At 39.9% G+C, this 22,568-nt stretch overlaps 1 protein-coding gene across 1 annotated transcript in view; it reads right to left on the reverse strand.

Moving 5' to 3' along the window:
- CACNA2D4 (calcium voltage-gated channel auxiliary subunit alpha2delta 4) overlaps positions 1-22,568 on the reverse strand; it is a gene marked incomplete at both ends in the record, with an annotated part of 176,901 nt that overhangs the window by 76,569 nt on the left and 77,764 nt on the right. Inside the window, 2 exons of the mRNA XM_081330661.1 lie at positions 7,016-7,093; positions 17,230-17,357. Of these exons, the coding sequence (XP_081186787.1) occupies positions 7,016-7,093; positions 17,230-17,357 (206 nt within the window). The remainder of the gene's footprint in view (positions 1-7,015; positions 7,094-17,229; positions 17,358-22,568) is intronic.

Genomic DNA, 22,568 nt, shown 5'->3' on the forward strand with positions numbered 1-22,568 from the left:
TCTACCCCCAGACAAAGTATGAATACTTTAAAGTAATGACTTAAAGATTAGGGCTGTTCAAGCATTCTCATCTAATTACAATTACAGCCCTGGAACATATGAAAAAAAATTAGGATGGTGATCAATGACGCACCAAATAAGTCTCAGCAGTCAGTTGCTGCAAAGGAAATGAAGGCACTTTGAGATACCATGAATAGATCCATAGTTCTCAAGTGCCAAGAGAGTGATTTTATTCTGGGCACCCATTTCTCTATTTCTGAATTAACATTCGAAAGCACTGACTTCTTCTCTGAAGAGGGCTAAAAAAGCATCTGTCAAATAAACCAAAAATAAGATTGACTTTGTTTCTCTGCTCTGAGGGGCCACATAATATGGTGATATTCCACATTTCATATTTCTCACTTTTGGCACGTGTATTTGTCTGTCTCTCCTCCCCTCTTTCTTTTATTATTAAATGCCTCCCTTGCTTTTCTACAAACAGCTGCTTTCAGATATTCTTTTCTCTGATCTGCTCAACTCTCATTTTTCAACTATCGCAAAGGATTCCAACCCCCACCCCACCCCACTGCATTTCCAAAAGGAGAGCTCCACTCCATTCCAGAGATGGAGATGAGAGATACCATAGAGCAGGGGTGTCCAACCTTGGCAACTTTAAGATTTGTGGTCTTCAACTCTCAGAATTCTCCAATCAGCAGCTAGGGAATTCTGGGAGCTGAAGTCCACAAGCCTTAAAATTGCCCAGGTTGGACACCACTGCCATAGAGCTCTAGGCAGAATCTAAAATGGGTGCAGGGTTAGTTGAGACAGCCTTTAATTTTGTAAAACAAGGCTATAAAGCAGATGAAGAAAACACAGGTAGAGTTGATTAGGGACCAAAAAGGCATATTGACAAGCTTGATAAATTCCAAGCAACCCAGGAAGAATTATATCAGGGAAACCTGGCTGAGCAGCCTTTTACTTGACTCTCAAATTCAATTTCATCAGACATCAGGTGAGAACAGTCACTGCTCTACTACTCAATCATTTACCACCATCAAGGAAGCTAGCAGGTAGAACAGCTAGTTTAGCATCTTCCAGCAGAATGTCCAAAATCGGAGCTCTTTGCTCTTTTTGCAATCTTACTTGCTACTGGTGTTATTTCTGTTCATATTTGGTGAGAAGGGGTCATGCTCCAAATAAATTTCCAATACCTCTGCTTGCAAAAGTTTTGATTAGGAGATAATTGTTGCCATAGAAGGTTAGCAAATCATTTGATCTACCCTTTCTCTATTTGCACTGTTGGGTGAAAAAATGCTTGTAAGGTTTATCTACTTTAAATGCCACTGTAATTTGGTGAATATTTGGCATTATAATTTTTTTATGGAGATGAGACAGCTGCCCTTGCCTCAAGCAGCGACATTCTTTGAACTGTCCCCCCTTCCACACATTATTGTTGCCAAGTCACTTTACATTCAAATGCATGTGTAAAAATATGCAACATTTAAAATATTTCAGAACACAGTGTCTGTTTTCTTCAAACCACACATTATTTTCTAATCTGTGTCCAGGCACAGCACTTCCCAGCAAGCAAATGTTCTCTCCAATGACATTTGCTAGAGGAGAAATAATATATTTCATCTATTACAGCAGGCTTTGCTGTGGTGAACATGGGCTGGTGTGAAAAATAGGGGCTGCTTTCTGATGCTCAAATTCTAAACTATGACAGTCTCTAATAATTCTTCTACTTGCCTCAACAAAATCTTCTCTAAACTCATATTACAGTTTGATCATTTAGTCATAATAGAATGACTTCTTAGGTTCAATTTCAATAACATATTTTCCCCACCAGTACAGAATTTATTGCCACAATATATGATGACAGCCACCATTGGAGATCAAAAATAAGGAACCTGTAGCTTTCTAGATGTTGCTGAACTACATCTCCCAGTGATCATGACTTAGATGACCGCAGGTGAGAAATAATGTCCCTCAAATGATGTCTGGAACCACAATATTTGGAAATTATGGTAAAATATAAGAAAATTGTGTCAAATATCTCAATAGTTATTCAGCGTTCCGAGACAATGTATCACCTAATATTAGTTGCTGAAGAGGAAAAGGGATTGACTTCAGCAAGACTTGGTCTACAGATGAGTTGGGATTACAATTCCCAGAATACCCAGTCATTTAGGATAGACTCATCACAACTGAAAGTTGCCAGTTTGGGGAAGACTGGCTAATGTCTTGGTGGCAAATGCTCCAGAGAAATCTGCTTAACCACCATGCAAACATTAGTTCACAGACTTGAATCTAGTAATCAGGTGGATCTCTTGTCTGATCCAAAAGGCATGTTTTTACTTTATTGGATGTATAAAAGGTAAAGCATCCTCTGTCCAGTCATATCTGACTCTAGGGTGCAGTGCTCATCTCTGTTTCTTAGCTGAGGAAGCCAACGTTATCCAAGGACATTTTCTGTGGCCATGTGGCCAGCATGGCTGTATGCAAAAGGCATATGGAACGCTGTTACCTTCCCACCAAAGTGGTACTTATTAATCTACTTGCACTCACGTGCTTTTCTTGGGGCAGGAATGGCAGCTCACCCCATTGCGTGGCACTTGGGTTTCAAACTGGGCTGTCAGCTGACAAGCTCAGTGTCTTTAACATTAGATGTATATCCCATCCTTTAACCAAACCAAGGGATCTTATATGAGGATCCATGTACATTTTACCCCCACCAAAACTTCTCTGTGAGAGAAACTGGACTGAGTATTAATGACCAGACAATAGTCCCCTGGAGAGCTTCTGTGTCTGAGGTGAATTTGAACATACGCTTTTGCCAGTCCTAATCTAACACTTAAACGCTACACCCCACTGGCTTTTTCTTATGTTCTTATAAGGTACCATATATATTTATGTATACATTTCTTTACACCCCTGATGTTATTTTTACACATTCAGTCATGTCAGGCTAAATTAGGAACTTAGAAAATCTTTTACTGTTTGCAGAATCTTTACACATTTTCACATTTGTGCATATATATCATGGAAACATAGGAAATACACCTCATATATAATCAGGACATAGTTTACAGCTTCACATGAGTATTACTCATGGCCAAACATGGTCTCAATGTACCAGCAGCCCCAAAAGTATGATGTTAGAGGAATGTTTCCATGACTATTTGGCAGTTAATACCTGGGATAAGAAGAAAAGGAAATACAGCCCAGCACACATTTCTCCTCTATCACATCTATGCATCCTGGAGCACGAGAGTAATTGTCTGAAATGAGTCAGACCAAAGGCTTAAGGAAACAGTTGCCATAGCAACCTCCTTCTCTACTCTGATTCTGCTTAGAATTAAAACGATAACAAATAATTTGGGAGTGAAGAGATAGGGCAAAAATCTCTGGGTGCTAAATAACCTTCTGTAAATCAGTCTCCTTTCTGGTCAAAATGACATACAAAATATATAAAAACTAATAAGCAAAATATTGTTTGATAGTAGGAAGAAAGGCTGCAAGCAAGATTTCTAATTATTTCTGATTCATTTTCTTTGCACTGATAAGACTCACTCCCAACAGTTAACCTATTTCCAAAGAACTCCTCATCCCCCATCCTCACTCAGTGCAGGAATGGACCAAGGCTAAGCCTGCCTGACATCTGTGCCCTTCTGAAATTCAACTGTATCATCACATAGCAACTGACAGTTAACAGTTTCACCCCATGCTGCTATGTCACTGTTAATGGCTCCCTATAGACCAACACAGAAGGCAGAGGAAGGAATAGTTGCTACAAGCTGTTACAGTCAGGAACAGGAATTTCTCTCCTCTTACCCCCATCTGTGGAAATCCCAGTGAGCATATGAATATATACAGTGCTTTTTTTGTAAAAGAAAAAGGTGCCGGAACTCACATATGTCATACAACCCGCCTTGCCTACCCTACAAGGTTCCATCCAAAAAAGGTGCCGGAACTCCGTTCTGAGCGTTCTATGAGAAAAAAGCCCTGAATATATATACTTGTAGACATGTAAACATGCATGAACATGTGAACACACTGGTCTGTCCATGCTTGAAATTAGCAAGCAAAGATTCTCTTGCAAACCACAGTACTCAAATGACATCATATACACTTCATATACCCAGACCAAGGAGATGCAGCTTCTAATGGTTTTACTGAGACCTTAAAACTCTTAGCAGCTACAATGTCGGTTCAACCTCTTTTACCAATACAGAAGCTCAGTTTAATGATTCACATGATAGAACATTCAGTCACATTATCTGGAGCAGAGTGATGCCCCCCTCTCTCTCCCTCTCTCTCCCACAGACACACATCTGGAGATATAGTCTTAATTAAGTAATAAGTAATAATTATGTTTCAGTTAATGTTCACTTGGGGATCAAAAGCTGGTAGGAAGATTACAATATTGAATGGATTTTCTAAATTCACTTGAAAATGTAGGCTATTATAAAGAGAGTATTCTTCCAAGGTGATTTCAGCTGGAAAATGCTATAATTTACTCAAAAAAATACTATAATTAACTCAAATAATAAATACTCAAATTTACATTATAGGAATTATATTATTGAGAGGAATCCAGAATATCAGCAGTGGGAACTAAAAGACTTGGATGTATCCCTGGCTGTGAGATTGGCAGATTAGTTTGTGTCCATGAGATATTGTGGTTTTTGTTGCTGTGGATGTTGCCATTGGCAGACATTTAGGTATTATTTATTTATTTTAAAAGACAGTAAGCTTATATTGCAATCATAAACCTGGGTGGCTCGCAAAACAATAAAAACAGCAAAAATTTCCAAACAGAGCTGAACAGAACAGCAACAATTCCCAGACAAAATAGAATAAGAACTCAAGAAAATAAAAACTCATGGCATCCCAGGACAGCACTTTCCCACATATCCACATATTATATTGATGGGCTCTAGTCTTGTTGTATCCATGTTTTTCAAACTTGGCAACTTTAAAAAGTGTGGGCACACTGGCTGAGGAATTCTGGGAGTTGAAGTCCACAAGTCATAAAAGGGTCAAGTATGAAGACCCCTCAGCACACTAAAAAGCAGAGACATCACCCTGTGAACAAAAGTGCGTATAGTCAAGGCTATGGTCTTCCCAGTTGCAATGTATGGCAGTGAAAGTTGGACTATAAAAAAGGCTGAGCGCCAAAGAATTGAGGCCTTTGAACTATGGTGCTGGAGAAGACTCCTGCGAGTCCCTTGGACTGCAAGGTGATCAAACCGGTCAGTCCTAGAGGAGATCAACCCTTACTGCTCTTTAGAAGGCCAGATCCTGAAGCTAAAACTCAAATACTTTGGCCACCTAATGAGAAGGAAGGACTCACTGGAGAAGAGCCTAATGCTGGGAAAGATTGAGGGCAAGAGAAGGGGACGACAGGGAATGAGGTGGCTGGATGGAGTCACTGAAGCAGTAGGCATGAGCTTAAATGGACTTCAGAAGATGGTAGAGGACAGGAAGGCCTGGAGGAACGTTGTCCATAGGGTCGCGATGGGTCAGACACGACTTCGAAGCTAACAACAACAACAAATGAAGACCCCTGGGTTAGGAAAAGCTTTAAGAAGGCACCCTTCTTGGTACTGCTGGAAACCAAATTTAAGGAAGGGACCTAGTGTGTGTGTGTGTGTGTGTGTGTGTGTGTTTGTGTGTGTGTGTGATATAGATCTGAGGTTGTATATATTGTAGCCTATATTTTTTTGTTTTAATTGTTTTATAAGTTGTCAGCCGCTCAGAATCACTATCGCAAGTTGAGTAGCCATACAATTTGAGATGAATGAATGAATGAATGAATGAATGAATGAATGAATGAATGAATGAAATCAGAATAGCAATGAATTCTTGGCTATTCCCACTTGCCTGGCTTCTAGATAATGGTGATCATTCATGTTTTGCCTATTCCAACTCATAGCAAAGAGGCAAGATTCTACAAAGACCTGTCTTCACTCCTTGCCTTCTTTCTTCTCTCACCTAACTGCTTTAGATTTTACAAAGAAATTCATCTAAGGCTGTATGGATAGCAAGCTTGATATGAATGTTTCTGTTTGGATGCTATAAACTGATATCACCATGCCCATGATTGAGCATGTATCTTCTAGGGGTATTTTTGGGAGGAGGGAGAGGGTGATACTTCTGAAGTTTCATGATTTTTCCATTTAATCTCTTTTTAATCCTCATCCTTCCGTCCTTCCGCATCATCTGCTTTTCTATTGTTGCTATCTTCTGAGCTGTGGTATGGCTTGGTTTTTTTTAGGAAGTCCTAATTATCAGCTACCTTTTCCCCAATAAAATAAATACCTTTTCCCCAATAAAATAAAATAAAATAACCACTTTAAAGGGCATGAATGAGGCTCTCAAAACGCATACATTATCTGTTTCAACAATATCCATGCCAGTTCACTGATTCATAAATATCAAAGGGGGTATACAAAAAATAAGATGAACATTTGTAGGTTTCAGTTTTTACATGGATGAGTGGAAATACTGCAAAAATAAACATCGATGCAGTTATTATGCAGAGCAGCATCCCAGCATTTCTATGAGGGCTATTCCATATTGTCATTTGAGCCCGTGGGGAACTCTGATCTTGGTTGAAAATTAAGTCAAGTGCTTTTGCTTTCTTTGTGTTTATTTTTATGAAGTTATGAAAAAGTTGCAAAGCACAGAAGTGATATTTGCTGAGCACAAAAAGGATTCTGCAATGATACACATGACATAAATCTTAGGCCTAGTATTAACAGCAAGAATTTGTCCTATAAATGTTGGAAGTTTTTGTTAGGACTTCCACAACATGCTGCAGTTGACCACTAGATGGCAGGAAAGCATTTTCTATCTCTCTTTGCTGCCATCTAGTGGTTGCCTGATATAATGATTCCATGTTTTGCCCATTGAAGTGATGGACCTGCCAATTTCCAGAAGACACTATTCACATTCAGACAAACAAATAAAAACAAGTAGAGGCTCTCCCCAATGTTATCCCCAACTTCAAGTGTATTGAAAGAGGTCCTACCTGCAGCAATTCCTGTCTTCCCACCAATAGTCACAGTCACAGATGTGCTTACTGTCACTGCCTCAGGCAAACTTCCCTCTGTTAAGACATAAAAGTAGCAAATTCAAAAGCTGATCCTGTATCTCAAGGGAAGATTTTCAGAACTGACAGCCTGTTAATTTTGTTCACAAATCAAGTATAAAGAATAGAACAGGCATAAAGAGCAGTAGATGTAGGGTCCCCACATTAACTTCTCAGAATATAGGAGAGAATTAATCAGATTGCATTGTGTGGGAAAGAATGTATGGGGTAGAACAGGAAGAATCCTGCTCCTTGTGTGTGTGGGGGGGGGAAGAGGAAGAATATACAAGCAGTCCTTGACTTACAACTTTTCATTTAATGACCAAACAAAGTGATTTATGACAATGTTTCACACTTGCAGTTGCAGCATCCCCATGATTACATAATCAAAATTTGAATGCTTGGCAACTGGCATGTACTTATGACAGTTACAGTGTCCCGGAGTCATGTGTTCACCTTTTACGACCTTCTGATGAGCAAAGTCAAGAGGAAGGCCAGATTCCCTTAACAACCACACTACTAACTTAACAACTGATGTGATTCACTTAACAACTGTGGCAAGAAAGTTTGTAAATGGAGCAAAACTCATGTAATAATTGTCTTGCTTAGCAACAGAAATTTTGGGCTCAATTCTGGTTGTAAATTGAGGACTACCTGCATCAGGAAACCTCTTCTGTTTGATGGCTATGTCTCTGAATGTTTTGATAGGGAAACATGGATATGTCTGAACCAAATGGTTTGTTCTGCTGCCAGTATGAGATTAAAAACAAAACAAAACAAGAAGTCACTTTGGGTTACTGATCACCACAAAAGATGCCTTGATCATCCTGACTTACAGTAATGTAATAGACGTCTCCAATGTTGAAAGGTAGAATTATGTCTGAATTTCCCAAATCAAACTAAAGAGTCCTACTTGCTCATTCATAAAGCAGCGCTAACATCAGTGTTTTGTGAGAAAAATACAGATGTCTGAATTTGGGAATGGACTTATTTTAGGGACATAACATTGGAAAAGAGAAAATCCGCTTAACAAACAACTGTTTTTCCACACGGATGTATAATTTGCCAACTAAAGTATGGCTTCAGATTTTTTTACCTCTAGTCTAGTCTAGAACTCTAAATATTTTTAATAGGGAATTACTGTGGGTGTGAACTAGTAATATTAACACTATTTCCTGGTCAAAAGAACTAAAGGCTTTAGAAGAGAGGTGTTTAAGAACCCAGCTAATTGTCCATGGACAATTAGAGAATGTTCATGCAACATTCTTCTGAGCTGTATTTCTCTATCTGCATATGCATCCAAACCTCTGGTTAGCATTGCTAACTGTATAGGTACTAAAATTCTCAAAATGCATGTATCCTGGCTTGTTCTTTATCAGTGAAGGTAAAGTGACACGGATCACCATGTGCTTTTCAGCCATCCATTCCTTTTGATAAAGAAGTGTAAGAAACTATGTGATTCTACACATGGAGCTAAGCAATAGTCAGGATATTCTTGTATTGTCATCAAAGGTTGGATTCCAGACACTCTGGACTTCGGACTCTGCATATCCCATTTCAACATTTCTTCCACCACCAATATTCAGTTTATCAAAAAGCACCATACTTCCTCTGAGTTTGCAATGCATTTGATTTCCCAAAAGTATGGATGGAATTAACCGGCTTTGAGAGAGGAGGGATTATGCTTCAGTTCTCCAAGGAGGAGTCAAATAATTTTTGGTTAACTTAACATATTAGCAAATTATGGTTTGAGATTTTAAATAGGTTTGCACTAGGACAGGTATCATATCAACCACTTGTGTCATCTTAAAGGGATACTTTTGTTTACCAAGTACTAGTTCCTCAGAATAACAGAGTTGGAAGGGATCTTTGAGGTCTTCTGGTCCAACCCCCAGCTCAAGCAGGAGACTCTATACCAGTGGTGGTGGCACTCAGAGCCCTCTCTGTGGGCACATGAGCCATTGCCCCAGCCCCGCTGTCCCCGTGGCCCCCTCCTGACCAGCAGCTCCCCTGGAGGAGAGTCACGCCGGGGCGCAGTCCGCGTGGAGCAGCAAAGCCGAGGACATGACAGCCAGGCAGCAGGGACAAGACTCCGCCCTCGTGCCCCATCATGTGCAGTTGATGCTGCAGGGCGTGGCCACCATGGCACTGCAGGGCCGCCTGGGTGATCTGCTGCAGTGGGCCGTGGAGGCGATAGGTGGCCCTGCAGGTGGGCAGGGCAGGGGGCAGAATGGACAGGGGTCGTTTTTTGGGCACTCAGTGTTTAAAAGGTTCACCATCACTGCTCTATACCATTCCAGACAAGTGGCTGTCCAGTCTCTTCTTAAAAGCCTCCAGCGATGGAGCACCCACAACTTCTGAAAGCAAGCCGATTCACTGGTTAATTATTCTCATTGTTAGGAAATTTCTCCTTAATTCTAGGTTGCTTCTCTACTTGATTAGTTTCCATCCATTGTTTCTTGTCTTGCCTTCTGGTGCTTTGGAAAATAGGTTGACTCCCATTTCTTTGTGGCAGCCCTTCAAATATTGGAACACTGCTATCATGTCTCCCCAGTCCTTCCTTTCACTAGACTAGACATACCCAATTCCTGCAACCGTTCTTCATGATTTAGCTCCAGCCCTCTAATCATCTTTGTTGCTCTTTTCTGCACTCTTTCCAGAGTCTCAACATCTTTAGTTTAACAATTCATTAAAGGATAGATATTCCATACTGTAACTCCAGTAGTTCATTTTTTATGACAGATGAGCACTCAGTGACTAAACATATAATAAAATGTCTTCTACGTAATTAGAGAAAATTCTTCTTCATCATTTCTAGCTTTCTTTGTGCAAGCTTTTGTGGTTATTGTACAAAGGCACATTGAGTCACATTACAACCCACTTATAGTCTGAAGTAGCATAGTTGAAAAATAGGTCCGCCTCCTCATCAGCTGTCTTTGACAGCATAGGTTTCGAATCCAGCGGAGGCTAACTTGTTTATATTTCCTTGTGTTGTGCAGCTGTTCCATGCTGGGGATATTCTGAATATTGGTATTTATTTTTTACTGTAGTTTTCTTAAAATTACAATTAAAAATCTAAAAACTAATGCAAACCAAAAAAATAAAAGAATTTAAAAAATAGTGTAGAAAAAAGAAAAATAGAAAATAAAAAATAGGAATATAGTAAAGAAAAAGAAAATTATAAAGAAATAACTTTTCATCACAAAAATTATGAACAATTTTAGCAACTTATCACCTTTTCTTAAAATATAAAAAATGTTCTCTTCTTCCTATCTGCCATTTGATCCTTATCAGCAAAAGTCCACTGAAGGTAGATAAAGATAACAACATATCTATTTTGAAGTTGATCAAATAAATCTGTTTTATATTCCTTCCTTTTAGCAATCTTGATAATTAATCCTTCAAATAATGTCCTAGAACTTGATTCCTTTTCTCTTTTTGTCTCTTCTCACACATTTTTTCAAAGCTTTACTAAGTCTCTTTTCTAAAGAAGTCTCTTTTATAAATCCAATGTAAGAAAATTATTTAAGTCACTCTTTTGATTTATTATTTGTTCATCTCTTTTAATTATTAAGGTATCATCCAGTTTCATTTATATGTCTAGTGTAGCATCTTTTCCATGATATTCTTGTAGCCTGCCATTTTTAAAATCCACTTTCTGATTAGTCTCAGTCTCGTCCAGCAAAACCTGTTCCTACTCCATAACACCTTTTAAACAGAGGCTATCTACAGAACCACATTCTTAAAATTAACTTCTGGGTCCATTGTTCAAAAATATCCTTTAATATATCCAGGGTTACGATATTTTTCTGCATTCTGCATTTGTAAGTCAAATTTAAGTATTCTTCTCCTTTAATTATGTTTAGTTCCCTCCAGTGTCCAACCAAGTCTCATCATATTGGTGTGTTTTTTTAAAAGAATTCTAAATAAAGGCATTTTCCTATGGGAAGGATTCTCATAATTAATTCCAAAATATTATTTCAAATCCATCTTGACTTTTAGTCTATTTCTAACGTCCTAAAATCAAACTTCTAATCATTTTTTTCCTGTTTATTCCAAAAGAATTTTTAAAAAGTCCTTAAATTTTTCTTTAAAACTTCTTTTGCCAAGGATTAAAGAAAACCCATGCAGTGCTGTTAAGCTTGTTGATCCAAAGGTTTGTAATAGCTGAAAAGCAATTAACAAGCAATTTCCAAAAGTAATTAAAAAGTAAACATGTAAAGCCAATATCTTTTGAAAAGGTGCTAACTATGGTTTGAACAAGATAGCTGTTCGCTTGTTTCTCAGAGCTCTAACCTTGCTAGAGACTGCTATCTTGTGTTTCCTGGTGAGGAACAATTGTATGGAGTGTTTGTGGGTGATCTCAAGTTCTCTCCTTGTCCAGAAGGGAATTAAAAAGAGCTGGTCTACGCATTGCCAGGTCTTCATTCCACAATGGACTTCACCTCTATTTTTAGTGGAGCCATCTTCAGTTCACCATTTCTTATTCAGAAGTCTGAAAGATCAGGATTTCTGATTATATTTTCCCCTGACTTTTATTCCTGACTTTCTTTCCGGTATATTGCTTATTTAATGTTCCATGCAACAGAAGGGATTTTCTTTCTTTTCCTTCACAGTTCCAACACTTGTCACATTCTTGGCTTGATCTTTAATGCCCAATATGTCCTGAACATAATTTTTGCAGCTTCATTCAGTTTTAGCTTCAGCCTTTTTGCCTTTTTTTTTAAAGCCTTGGAAACAGATTTGTGAGAGGCCTAAGTGCATTAGTCTTTATACATTGCATTGGCCCTTATTTCAAGAACTTTCCTTTGGGATAGCATTCATCTATATTCTACTAAAACTCTCATTATGTTTATCTTTCTGTTTGTACCTTCAGGTTAGCTCAAACGGTGCATTATACCGCGACATTTTTAATCAAGGTAACTACAATCCACTAACTTAAAGAATGCATAGAAAATCCAGGATTCATATGGAATTGAAATTTATATGATGTTCAGACAATTTTATTTGCAGAGTTGTGGCTGTTGCAGCACCCATGCACTCTAACAGCTTCCCACAAGCAAAGTCAATGGGGAAGCCAATGGGGAAGTCAGAAGTTGCTCCTGCTTCCATTGTCTATGAAGATTCTCAATCATTCAGGTTGTCTCCCTGTTGACTTTTAGAGTGTTAATGATTCTTGGTGAGTAGACAAAAATGCCAATCTAGTCTAAATATCTAGCTGACTGTGTGATGCGCACCACCCAACTCCCATGCTATGACTTCTTGTAGTGCATCCCTCTGGATCCTAGCTGATATTGTGAGAGTCAAGGGAGGCCCTTGGTGAGATCCAAGATCATATGTATCTTTCCTGTTACAGCAATGGCACAATTCAGTTTTCATGTTTTCATATTTTACTTGTACACTGCCCAGAGTCACTCTGTAATGGAGATGGGAGGTTTCTAAATTTGATAAAAATATAAATACAAATAAATAAATAAAATTATTATTAGAATTTGAGGAAAATGAAATTGACAAGATCGCAAAGGAAAAAAGAAGCTAAAGCAGTAGACAGAAACAAGGAAGACAGAAAGAAAAGGGGTGGACAATAACCTATGGGATGAGGTCCACAATGACCTATGGGGTGAGGTCAAATGAGGGCATTTCCCATCAGCATCCTGGTATTACTAAGCAATGTTTCTTCCTGAAATGCCTGTCCAAAATAGTACATTAGAATGCTGGCAGATTAATTTTAGAGATGTTTATACGTATCATTAGCACTCGGTGCTAAAGGAGTTGGGTGGGTGTTGAAAATAACTAGTCAAAAGGTTATGTAATTTATGGACAACCACAAGCTGCCATATTATGGACAATAGGGAGATGGAGAGACAAGAAAAGTGTTTCCTCTTATTCCCAAGGAATAGAGCCACAATAATTGATGGAACTGGTAATTTTTAATTTTCAAGATACCAGCCAAATGAGAATATTAAGGGAATATAACTTAACAGAATTAACTGGCCAGCATAAAACTCAAGAGGAAGCCTTCCAAGCTAGGTCAGGTATGAAACAAGATCATCAATCTTGCTTTGTCACTTCTGTTTGCTGCAACTCTGCAAAGTAGTATGCCTTTGTGGAGCCATCTTGAAGAGGTACTTCACTAAACCTTGATTCAAGGCCTAAGGTTTTTCAGCTTTCAATCTCAGGAGTCGTAGAATCCAACTGTATTTGTCTGACTAGTTCAAATAGTAGTAAAGTGATAGCTGTTGAAGTTAAATGAAAGGAAACTAAAGAGCAAGAGCAAGTTCAGGTATTTTCATTCAATCTTGCATGCGCTTTAATTTTCCAGTTCACCTTCTTTGCTCCCCAATCTTGCCTTCCTTGTTGTTGTCTTCTCCACCCACCCTTCTTCCCACCACAATGCCGAAAAAAGATTCACATTTAGTGCATTATGCACCATCATCATGGTGCTTGAGTGCAGAAAAAGAAAGCAGAAAAAAAAACCTTTGGATTCATTTTTAACCACCACATATTTACCAGACTTTGTAAACTTTGCCCTCACTGTGTTTCAGTTTCTTATTTACCAACAATGTCCATATCCAGTGTCTCTAGAAAGATAACCTTTTATGAGCTGGAGGCTTTCTAAGATTTCAGAGTCACCCCACAGATGTATCTTTTAATGCATATCCTGCATAATGTACACCAGGGATGTCAAACTAGCAGCCCACGGGCTGGATAGGTCATGCACAGGCCACGCCCACCCTGGTTCCTCAAAGGCAAAAAACATTGTGATACACAGTGGTGGGATTCAAATATGTGAACAACTGTTTCTCTGTGTGGATGCCACTTCCGGAAGTCCATTCTGAGCCTGGGCAACAAAAAATTAGCTACCGGTTCTGCCAAAGTGGTGCGAACTGGCACCTGCGCCGGTGTCAACTTCCCTCCGCCCAGTACGCTCCCACAGAGAGGGCCTCCTCAGGGTGCCACCGGTCAAAGAATGTCGACTGGTGGCCCCCAGGGGGAGGGCGTTCTCTGTGGGCGCGCCGGATTTATGGAACCATCTTCCGGTCGAGCTCCGGATGGCGCCTGACCTCCGCTCCTTCCGGCGCGATCTCAAAACCTACCTTTTCGAACAAGCTGGCCTGGCCTGATGGGATGGGGTTGGGTTTTATTAATCTGTTTTAATCTATTTTTAATGTGTCTTAACTTATTCATGGGCATTTGTTTAATCAATTTTAATTTTTGTATCTTGTTTTTTAATATGTATTGCCCTGTTCACCGCCCTGAGTTCTTCGGGAGAAGGGCGGTATACAAATAAAATTAATAAATAAATAATAATAAATAAATCCCACCACCGGTGATACATCACATTAGGTCACATGACGCTATCGAGTTTGACACCCATGATGTACACTGACTATCAGCTCTAGATTGGAGAAGTGGAAGTTTTCTTCCATATGCAACCTTGAGGGAAACACAACTCAACAGATTGCTAGACTGGTGTGAGCTGTTCCTCTTTACAAAATCTGGAATGGCCTTCCCCTTCTCCATCCCTCCCTCATTGCGTTTCTGAAACACATGTTGGGTACAGTCACACACAAGTATTCACTGCCTTGGGGTCTGCAAGCACGGGATCCCCTTGCCTTCAATCTTAAAAAAACCCAAATCTATTAATGGTCTGCAAGGATGGCAGGCACTCATAGAAGAACCAAATTATTTCCCTAGGGTGTCATGAAGGTGGTGGAGGAAGAATAGCAAACAGAAGCAGGCTGTGGAGGGCATAGCATCTAGTTTCACCCCACAATGATTAGGGCAACCACTAGATGGCAGAAAAGAGACACAGAAGACTACCTCTTTGTTGCTTACTATGGCAGGGGTCTCCAACCTTGGCAACTTTAAGACTTGTGGACTTCAGGTCCCACAGTTGAAGTCCACAAGTCTTAAAGTTGCCAAGGCTGAGGACCCTTTCCTATGGTACTACCATCATAGTTCTCTAGAAACTAATTTGATAGCCCTAAATCTTGATGCAACTTGTTGTTACCATTCCACTCCCAACAGTGCACTTGAGCCATCTGATAGTGGCTTGTCTATGCAATCCCTGAGCAGCAGAACAGGTGGACTCCCCTGAGTTTAGCTGCTAGGTTTTTAAATGTTGACTAATATTGGGATGGGAATCTGATTTGAGAGGTTTTCCTGGGACTAGGGAACTGTGCTTGAGGCATGTGACACAAATCATCTTTAGAATATTTTTGCACTGGACCAATCTTGGCTGCCTTACAGAGTGATTCTGTACAGATCATTTTTCACTGTAAGCAAACATGCAGTACTACGAGGACAGTTGGGAAATAAACCTCCGTTTATCAATGACAGACACTCATGGATACAGAACTTTTATTATACAAATTAGAAACCTACAACATTACATTACTTTTTGACATAATCGCCATTCAAATTGAGGCACTTGTCATAACATCTTACAAGGTTTGAAATTCCTTCCACAAAAAAATCTCCCGCCTGGGAATGAAGCCACCCTGTAACAGCATTGTGAACCCATCCGGTGTGTTTTGTGCTCCTCAGAAAGGGGTTTTGGTACCCAACAAGCACAGAACTTGAGGTATTCCAAATTTTCTGTCACTACCTCATCCAAACAGTCCAAGAAATTTGGGGAAAGTGTAAAGAAAGTGCAGATATTGTGAACTGATGGACTTCACGGAACTTTTTGTCAATTTCCTACATGAAATTGGTGCAAAATGCAGCCGCGCGAGTTGTGCTGGGGGTCTCCCGATACTCCCATGCTACACCTTTGCTCCGCGAGCTGCATTGGCTGCCGGTTGCCCTCTGGGTGAGATTCAAGGTGTTAGTAATGACTTACAAAGCCCTACATGGCATGGGTCCGGATTACCTACGGCAACACCTGCGGCCGGCGTCAACTTCCCTCCGTCCAGTGCGCTCCCACAGAGAGGGCCTCCTCAGGGTGCCTCCGATCAAAGAATGCCGATTGGTGGCCCGCAGGGGGAGAGCGTTCTCTGTGGGCGCGCCAGACCTATGGAACCGCTTGCCGGTTGAGCTCCGGACGGCCCCCGACCTCTGCTTCTTCTGGCGCGACATAAAAACATATCTATTCGAGCAGTTCTGACCTGGTCTGATGGGTTAGGGTTGGGGTTTTAATATGTTTTAATACTGTTTTAAACTGGGCTAAATATTTAATCGTTTTTTAACTTTTGTATTCCGCTTTTTTATATTTATTGCCCTGTACACCGCCCTGAGTCCTTCGGGAGAAGGGCGGTATAAAAATATAATTAAATAAATAAATAAATAAATGAGTTCATTGCTGACTACAGATGCGTAGCCACTTCTTGCTTCAGCGTGCAAGTCAGTTCGTCCATCTTTAAACATGCAACACCATTGACATAAGACACCTTCACTCATCACGTTTGGTCCATAAACATTACACAGTTCACGATGAATCGAAGCTGCCAAAAAATTTTTTTTGCACACAGGAATTGTGTTACTGCATGCACTTCACATTTGCAGGGATTTTCTATGGCAGGGTTCATTTTCAATTGATCTAGTGGACAAGTCAACTGCAACACAACCTTCTCCTTCCACTCCTCACTACTGAACTACTGTGCACGGCGCCATAGGACGGGCATTGCTATCCTCGTCTATTTCTCGCACATATTCAAATGGAGGTTTATTTCCAAATTGCCCTCGTACATTGTCATGGCAGTTGCAATTTAATTAAGTGTGCTAAAATGGGCACTCCTTGGACTTTGGGGAAAGAAATGGTGGACTGAAGATAGTTGAACAAAAAAGCAGAGTTGATAACTACAGCAGAATAAAAAGTCAGTCAGAAGACTGGTTCTTTGTCACTCCTCTTCAGACAAGGAGAGGACTTGACATAACCCATAAGCGCTCCAGTCAGAAACCCTATATATCTCTACAAGTGTTGGCATATTTTTGAATTTGCAGAAAGCTGCTTATTGAACAGGAGTGGCACTCTTTTAGCTATGAAACAATCAGCACAAATCAGTTGTGTGCTCCACCCATGGAAAATTAATGGCCCCACTATTGATTGGTTGGGTGAAGCAAGGACTGAAAATATTCTGCTTCCACTGAAATCTGTCTTCTGACTAGCTAAGCATCAGCTGTTTTAAGGCACAGTATTTCAATGTAGGTACCTGAATCCTCTTCAAAAGAAAGGCTATAAATGAAGCTCCCCGGAGGATGTTCAGCTGCTCGGCGATACCAAAGGGGGAAGTGGTCCATAGTGAAAATGCTTTCTTTATCATAACTGGTTAAAAAGTTCCTGGAATTGAAAGAAGAAGGAAGAAAAAGCTACATGATAATATCACATGATTTCAAAGCATTTAAAATATTTTTTTTTAAAAAATTATTTTCATCCAATGAAGTGTTCTTGTTGTGCAAAACAGACACCATATTACATATCCATCTCTTTCACTTCTCTATTTATCAAAATTCTGATACTTCCCTTTTTGTACTTTGATGTCTCTGCTTGGCATCTTTCTGTAGCGGGGCTGGCTGAAAGGCTTTGCAGGAGCCTGCCCGGGGAGAGGGAAGCTCAGACAGCTGCTGCCAATTTTGCTCGCAATGGGCATGGATCGGGCAGAAGGAAAGAAAAAGAAGGAAAGAAAGGGGGTGGGAGTGGTTGCTGTTGTCGGAGAGAGACCAGGTGAAGTCGAAGAGGGATTTGAGGTTTTAGCCAATCCCTCTCTGTGAAGGAGAAGGAAGGAGATACAGAGAGAGTGAGAAGATGGAATTTTACTGCTTTCTTTCATGGGGGGGGGGAGGAATTTGAATTTATTGATATCCCGAGTGGAGGCAAGAGAGAGAGTGAGGAGAGAGAAAGTTGCTAGGGTTGCTAAATCCAGATTTTTGACAATAAAGGAAAGGGGGGAGGGGTTTTGACACCGACGAGAATGACAGAAGAGAGGGAGAGGCTGGTCATTACTGCTTTGGAGACCAGCAGCCCTCCGAACTTTGATTATTGTTATTTGCGCAAGTTATAGACATTGTAGGGAGTTGCCCTTGCAGGGCGTGCTGTTACTGCAGAATGCTGACTACCTTTGTTCCTGTTCTTATCGATGCCTGGAGCCGCAGTTTTCCCCACCCCACTTGTTTCCATTGTGAAATCATTGACTATTACTGCTATGACTGCCTGGGGCTGTTAAACACCGTCACACATTGACTATTGAGGCTAGGGGCTGGTCATCTTTGTTCCTGAAAGCCCACCTCCCCCTTTGACAACGAGAGTCTGCCACCTCCTCACTTCGCATGAGCTTCTGCTAGAAAGGACACTTTACCAACACCTTGAGAGCGCAGCTGCAGAGCGCAACAGAGGGGAGCGGGGCTGGGAGGGCCTGGGCTTTGGCGGCCTCTGTGGGGGTAAGGCTACATTTCTATTGCTTGCTTTGTAGTGCACAGCATAGACACATATTATTGTATGCCTATTCAGCTTCCTTCCTGGGGTTTGCCATTTCTAGAACTTGAGCTGGATAATGAGAAATCAGAAGAAGAAGCCCACAGCAACCACAGGTACTCAATGCTGTACAGTATACTGTATGTCCAGTGCTCTGCATCTATTCTTCCTCTGTGTTCACATGCACCTACTTTGATTAATTCTAGGAGCCCAAAAATATGAATGGAGATCCACCCAACTATACAATGAAGTATTTTGCAGGCAACTTCAAGTCACACTCCACCAAGTTGACAATGTTTCCAGGATGACTAGGAGTGTCACTGATGTGCCAAGAATGAGGCCTGCTTTGGAAAGCTTCAGCATCTGCCTGTCTTATCTTGGCAAAAGACATTGTGACTGGAAAAAAGGTACGGCTGGGGGGAAAGCAGTTGGGTGTGTACCAAGATTTGATTTGTTTGAAGGAAGGCACATGACGCAAGACAAGAACATGTAGGCAGAAAACAGAGAAATGCTTCAATACTGGACTTTCATTCCATGCACGATCAGAAATATAGATTTTTATACACAGCTGTTTATTTTAAGTTGGCACTCCTTACCCTCCCTTTTTAAAATCTTCCAATTGTTCAGAAAATATGATCCATATTTGGTAAGACTAGAATCCATGCAGACAAATGAAAAGCTTATTTTACTCAGGGATGTCTCAGGGATGTCTTCTTAAAACTCCTCTGCCCCCACCTTCCAAGTGCTTTTGGGTACAACACAACTACTCCAACTTGACTAACATAAGGAGTGGCTGCAGATGATGATGGTGTTGCAGAAATGAAATTAAAAGAAAAAATTTACTGACTAATATGTAATGGTCTATTGCTTAAACCCTGTGCAGATCTGTATCCCTTAGACTTGATAAATCCTATTTGAAGAAAGTGTGTTTTACTTTTTGGTAAATATGCAAATTATATTAGCGCCTCTTAGCTGCCTACTCTTATTTTGACCATGATACTTTGGTTCCCAAGCAGACTGAAATACATCTCATTCATAGGGTGTAATACATCTCATTCACAGTGCATGTCTTTTTCTTTTTCCTTTTCTTTTTTTTTTTACAAACAGTATGCTGTACACAAGTATGTGTGTCATTTTATTATCCATTACAGAACTCCTGGAAAGATGAACAGGTGTTGTATTTTACAGCTTGTAGCTTCATTTTATAAACATTTTAGCATGTTAAATACTGTGTCTCCCAGGACAGATTTAGACAGATATACAGTATTAGGTTCTCAAGGCAATCTTTGACTATATAAACTCTATGTCCCCAATTTTAAAGCATACAATCAGGATAACCAATAAGAACAAAATGTCCAAAGTATTTTGAAACCCAAGATTGATACGGACTATACAGGGCATACACTTTAAGCCTGAGTTATTAAAGTTGTGAATATCAGATACTCTCATGCTGATATACAGCTAAATACACAGAACTGATCTTTAGACTTGCCTTTTACATATTTGAAAGTCCCTCGGAGAGTAATGCAAATTTATCTTTGCAAATCCCAACCTATAACCACTATTTCCTTTATTTTTCCAATGTGCAATATGCAGGTCAAATGTGAAAATGCATCACACATGCATGAAATAGTGATCCTTTATGAAAAGAATCTGCTGAGTCACAATAGACTGATTTAAAGAAATTATAATATATTGATTTAAAGCAAGATAGAAAAAAAGTATTTCACACAGTAGCTGCTGCCATTAGGTATAGATTATAGATTGTTTGATTTGCACTAGACACATTGAACTAGGTCCTGTAAACATCTAGCGAACCATAGTCAGAGTGCACGGAACGCTGTTACCTTCCCACCGTAGTGGTCCCTATTTTTCTACTTGCATTTTTTACGTGCTTTCAAACTGCTAGGTTGGCAGAAGCTGGGACGAGTAACAGGCACTCACTCTGTTACACGGCACTCGGGATTCGACCCGCCAAACTGCCGACCTTCTGATCGACAGGCTCAGCGTCCTAACCCACTGAGCCACTGCATAACCCCCCCATAAAACCCCATAAATTGGAATGATGGCAACTGGAGTTGACAAATTATAGATCTCCTATTTCATCTTTTGCTAGGGGCAGACTGCTGCATAGAGCAAAACTAGCCAGCTCATAAGCATTGAAAGATATGTAACAATGGAAGAACTGGAGGAAAAGATAATAGAAAAGCTTTCCCTTTTTGCAGCAATACATTTCAACAGTAGGAAAAAAGGAAGACCTACCTATCTCATATGTCACTTCCAAACTTAAGGAGGGAACTTTTTGCTCTACTTTGAGAATGTTAATGCAAACAATTCAGCAAACTCTAGGAAAAAGCCCATTCATGAAGGATTATCTCACAATGACTGTAACATCTAATGTTTGCTTTCATGCGTGAATTATAAATAGACATTTCCAGTGGCCTCTCATATTCTCAAATATCTTGATTTTTGGTTATTTCATATGATCAGTCATCAATTTTCAGCTATGAACAAAAGTTAGAAATTTGAGATGAATATTTTGTGGTAAATCTAATTGTAAAAGATCTATATTTGACTTAATTAGATCTGCAGAGAAGCTTATATTGAAATTCAAAGTCATTATAGTAATCAAAGAAGAAAATAATTATGAGGCTTAAAATTACGCCAGACTTTTCTAAATCCAATATGCAGCATGCATGCCAAATCAAAATCAAATTGATTTAGAAAAGGCTCTCAGATAACCAATCTACCTAAATTTTGAAAATGGAGATGCCTAGAGCAGAACCATTATGAATGATTTCACTGAAGTTCTCAAGGTACAAATTCTTCTCTATCACCTATTCTTGGATGTTTGAAAAAAAAGAAAGAAATGCCAAAATTAAATCTAGGACCTGCTGTTTGCAATATCTAATACTGAAATATGATGCCCTTCTTATCACAGTATTAATATGTAATAAGCCAATGCAGAACGGTCTTCTTAGAGAATCATCTCTAATTCCAATTTCATTTTTAGAAATTAAGTCTGTCTTGTAAAATTGGCATCTTATAATTTCTCAACAACTATTGAATTTTCTCCCAGTCTCAGGACAACGTATTCAGGCTTGACAATTATGTTGATTTTTTTTTTGGCAGATGATACACAGATTGAGTGAGCTCTGTAGAAAAAGATGGGTCGCTCTACAGCAGGGGTGTCAAACTCAATTTCATTGAGGGCCGCATCAGCATTGCGGTTGCCCTCAGGGGGCCGGGTGGGTATGGCCAGCGTGGGCGTGGCTAGAGTGCGTATGGCCTACTGGGTGGGCGTGGCCAGCTCTACATTGTTCGCATCATGGGGGCCTGGGCAGGAGTGGGACAGATCTGAGGGTCTCTGGCAGAAGGAGGGTCTCTGGGCCAAGGCCAAGGCAGTGGGGGCCGTTCCCTCACTGTTTCCAGGATGGCTTTGCGGGCCACATGAAACCACTTTGCGGGCCTGATCCGGCCCCCGGGCCTTGTGTTTGACATGTCTGCTCTACGGAGAGTAACAATAGCATAGATAAAGTGCTTATAGAAAATAGTTAATATAGAAAATTGTTTTATTTCAGATTCATTCCTACAATATTTGCAGGTATTTATAATTTACAACTTCCTTTTTCTTTTATTTGTAAGCATTCCTTTTTTAAAAATGAAACTCTTGCTCCCCTTCCTCGCCACCTAGGGGAGATACAAAAACCAATCAATTCTCTAAATTTTCAGCATTTTGTGTCTATTGAATCTGGGTTATTGGTGGTCCAAAAAAAAAAATTCTTTTTTTTAAACAAGCTTTTTCAAAGCAGAAAAGAAAGTTACCAAACTGAACATCTTAAGAATAAAGAAAACTAAGTGGGCTGGAAGGGGTCATTCTAAATTTATTTTATTTACTTATTTATTAAAATTTGTTACAGCCACCCAACTTCAATGGACTTTGAACATTGTACAAAATCACCCTAACCCTAAAAACATACAACATAAAACCACAGAGACTTCTCAGATGAAAATGATACTAAAAGCAACACAAATCAAATAAAATAAGAGCCCCAAAATATAATACAATATCCCTGGGCC

This window comes from Vipera berus (genome assembly GCF_964194415.1).
Source record: "Vipera berus genome assembly, chromosome: 6".
NCBI classification, from domain to species: Eukaryota; Metazoa; Chordata; class Lepidosauria; order Squamata; family Viperidae; genus Vipera; species Vipera berus.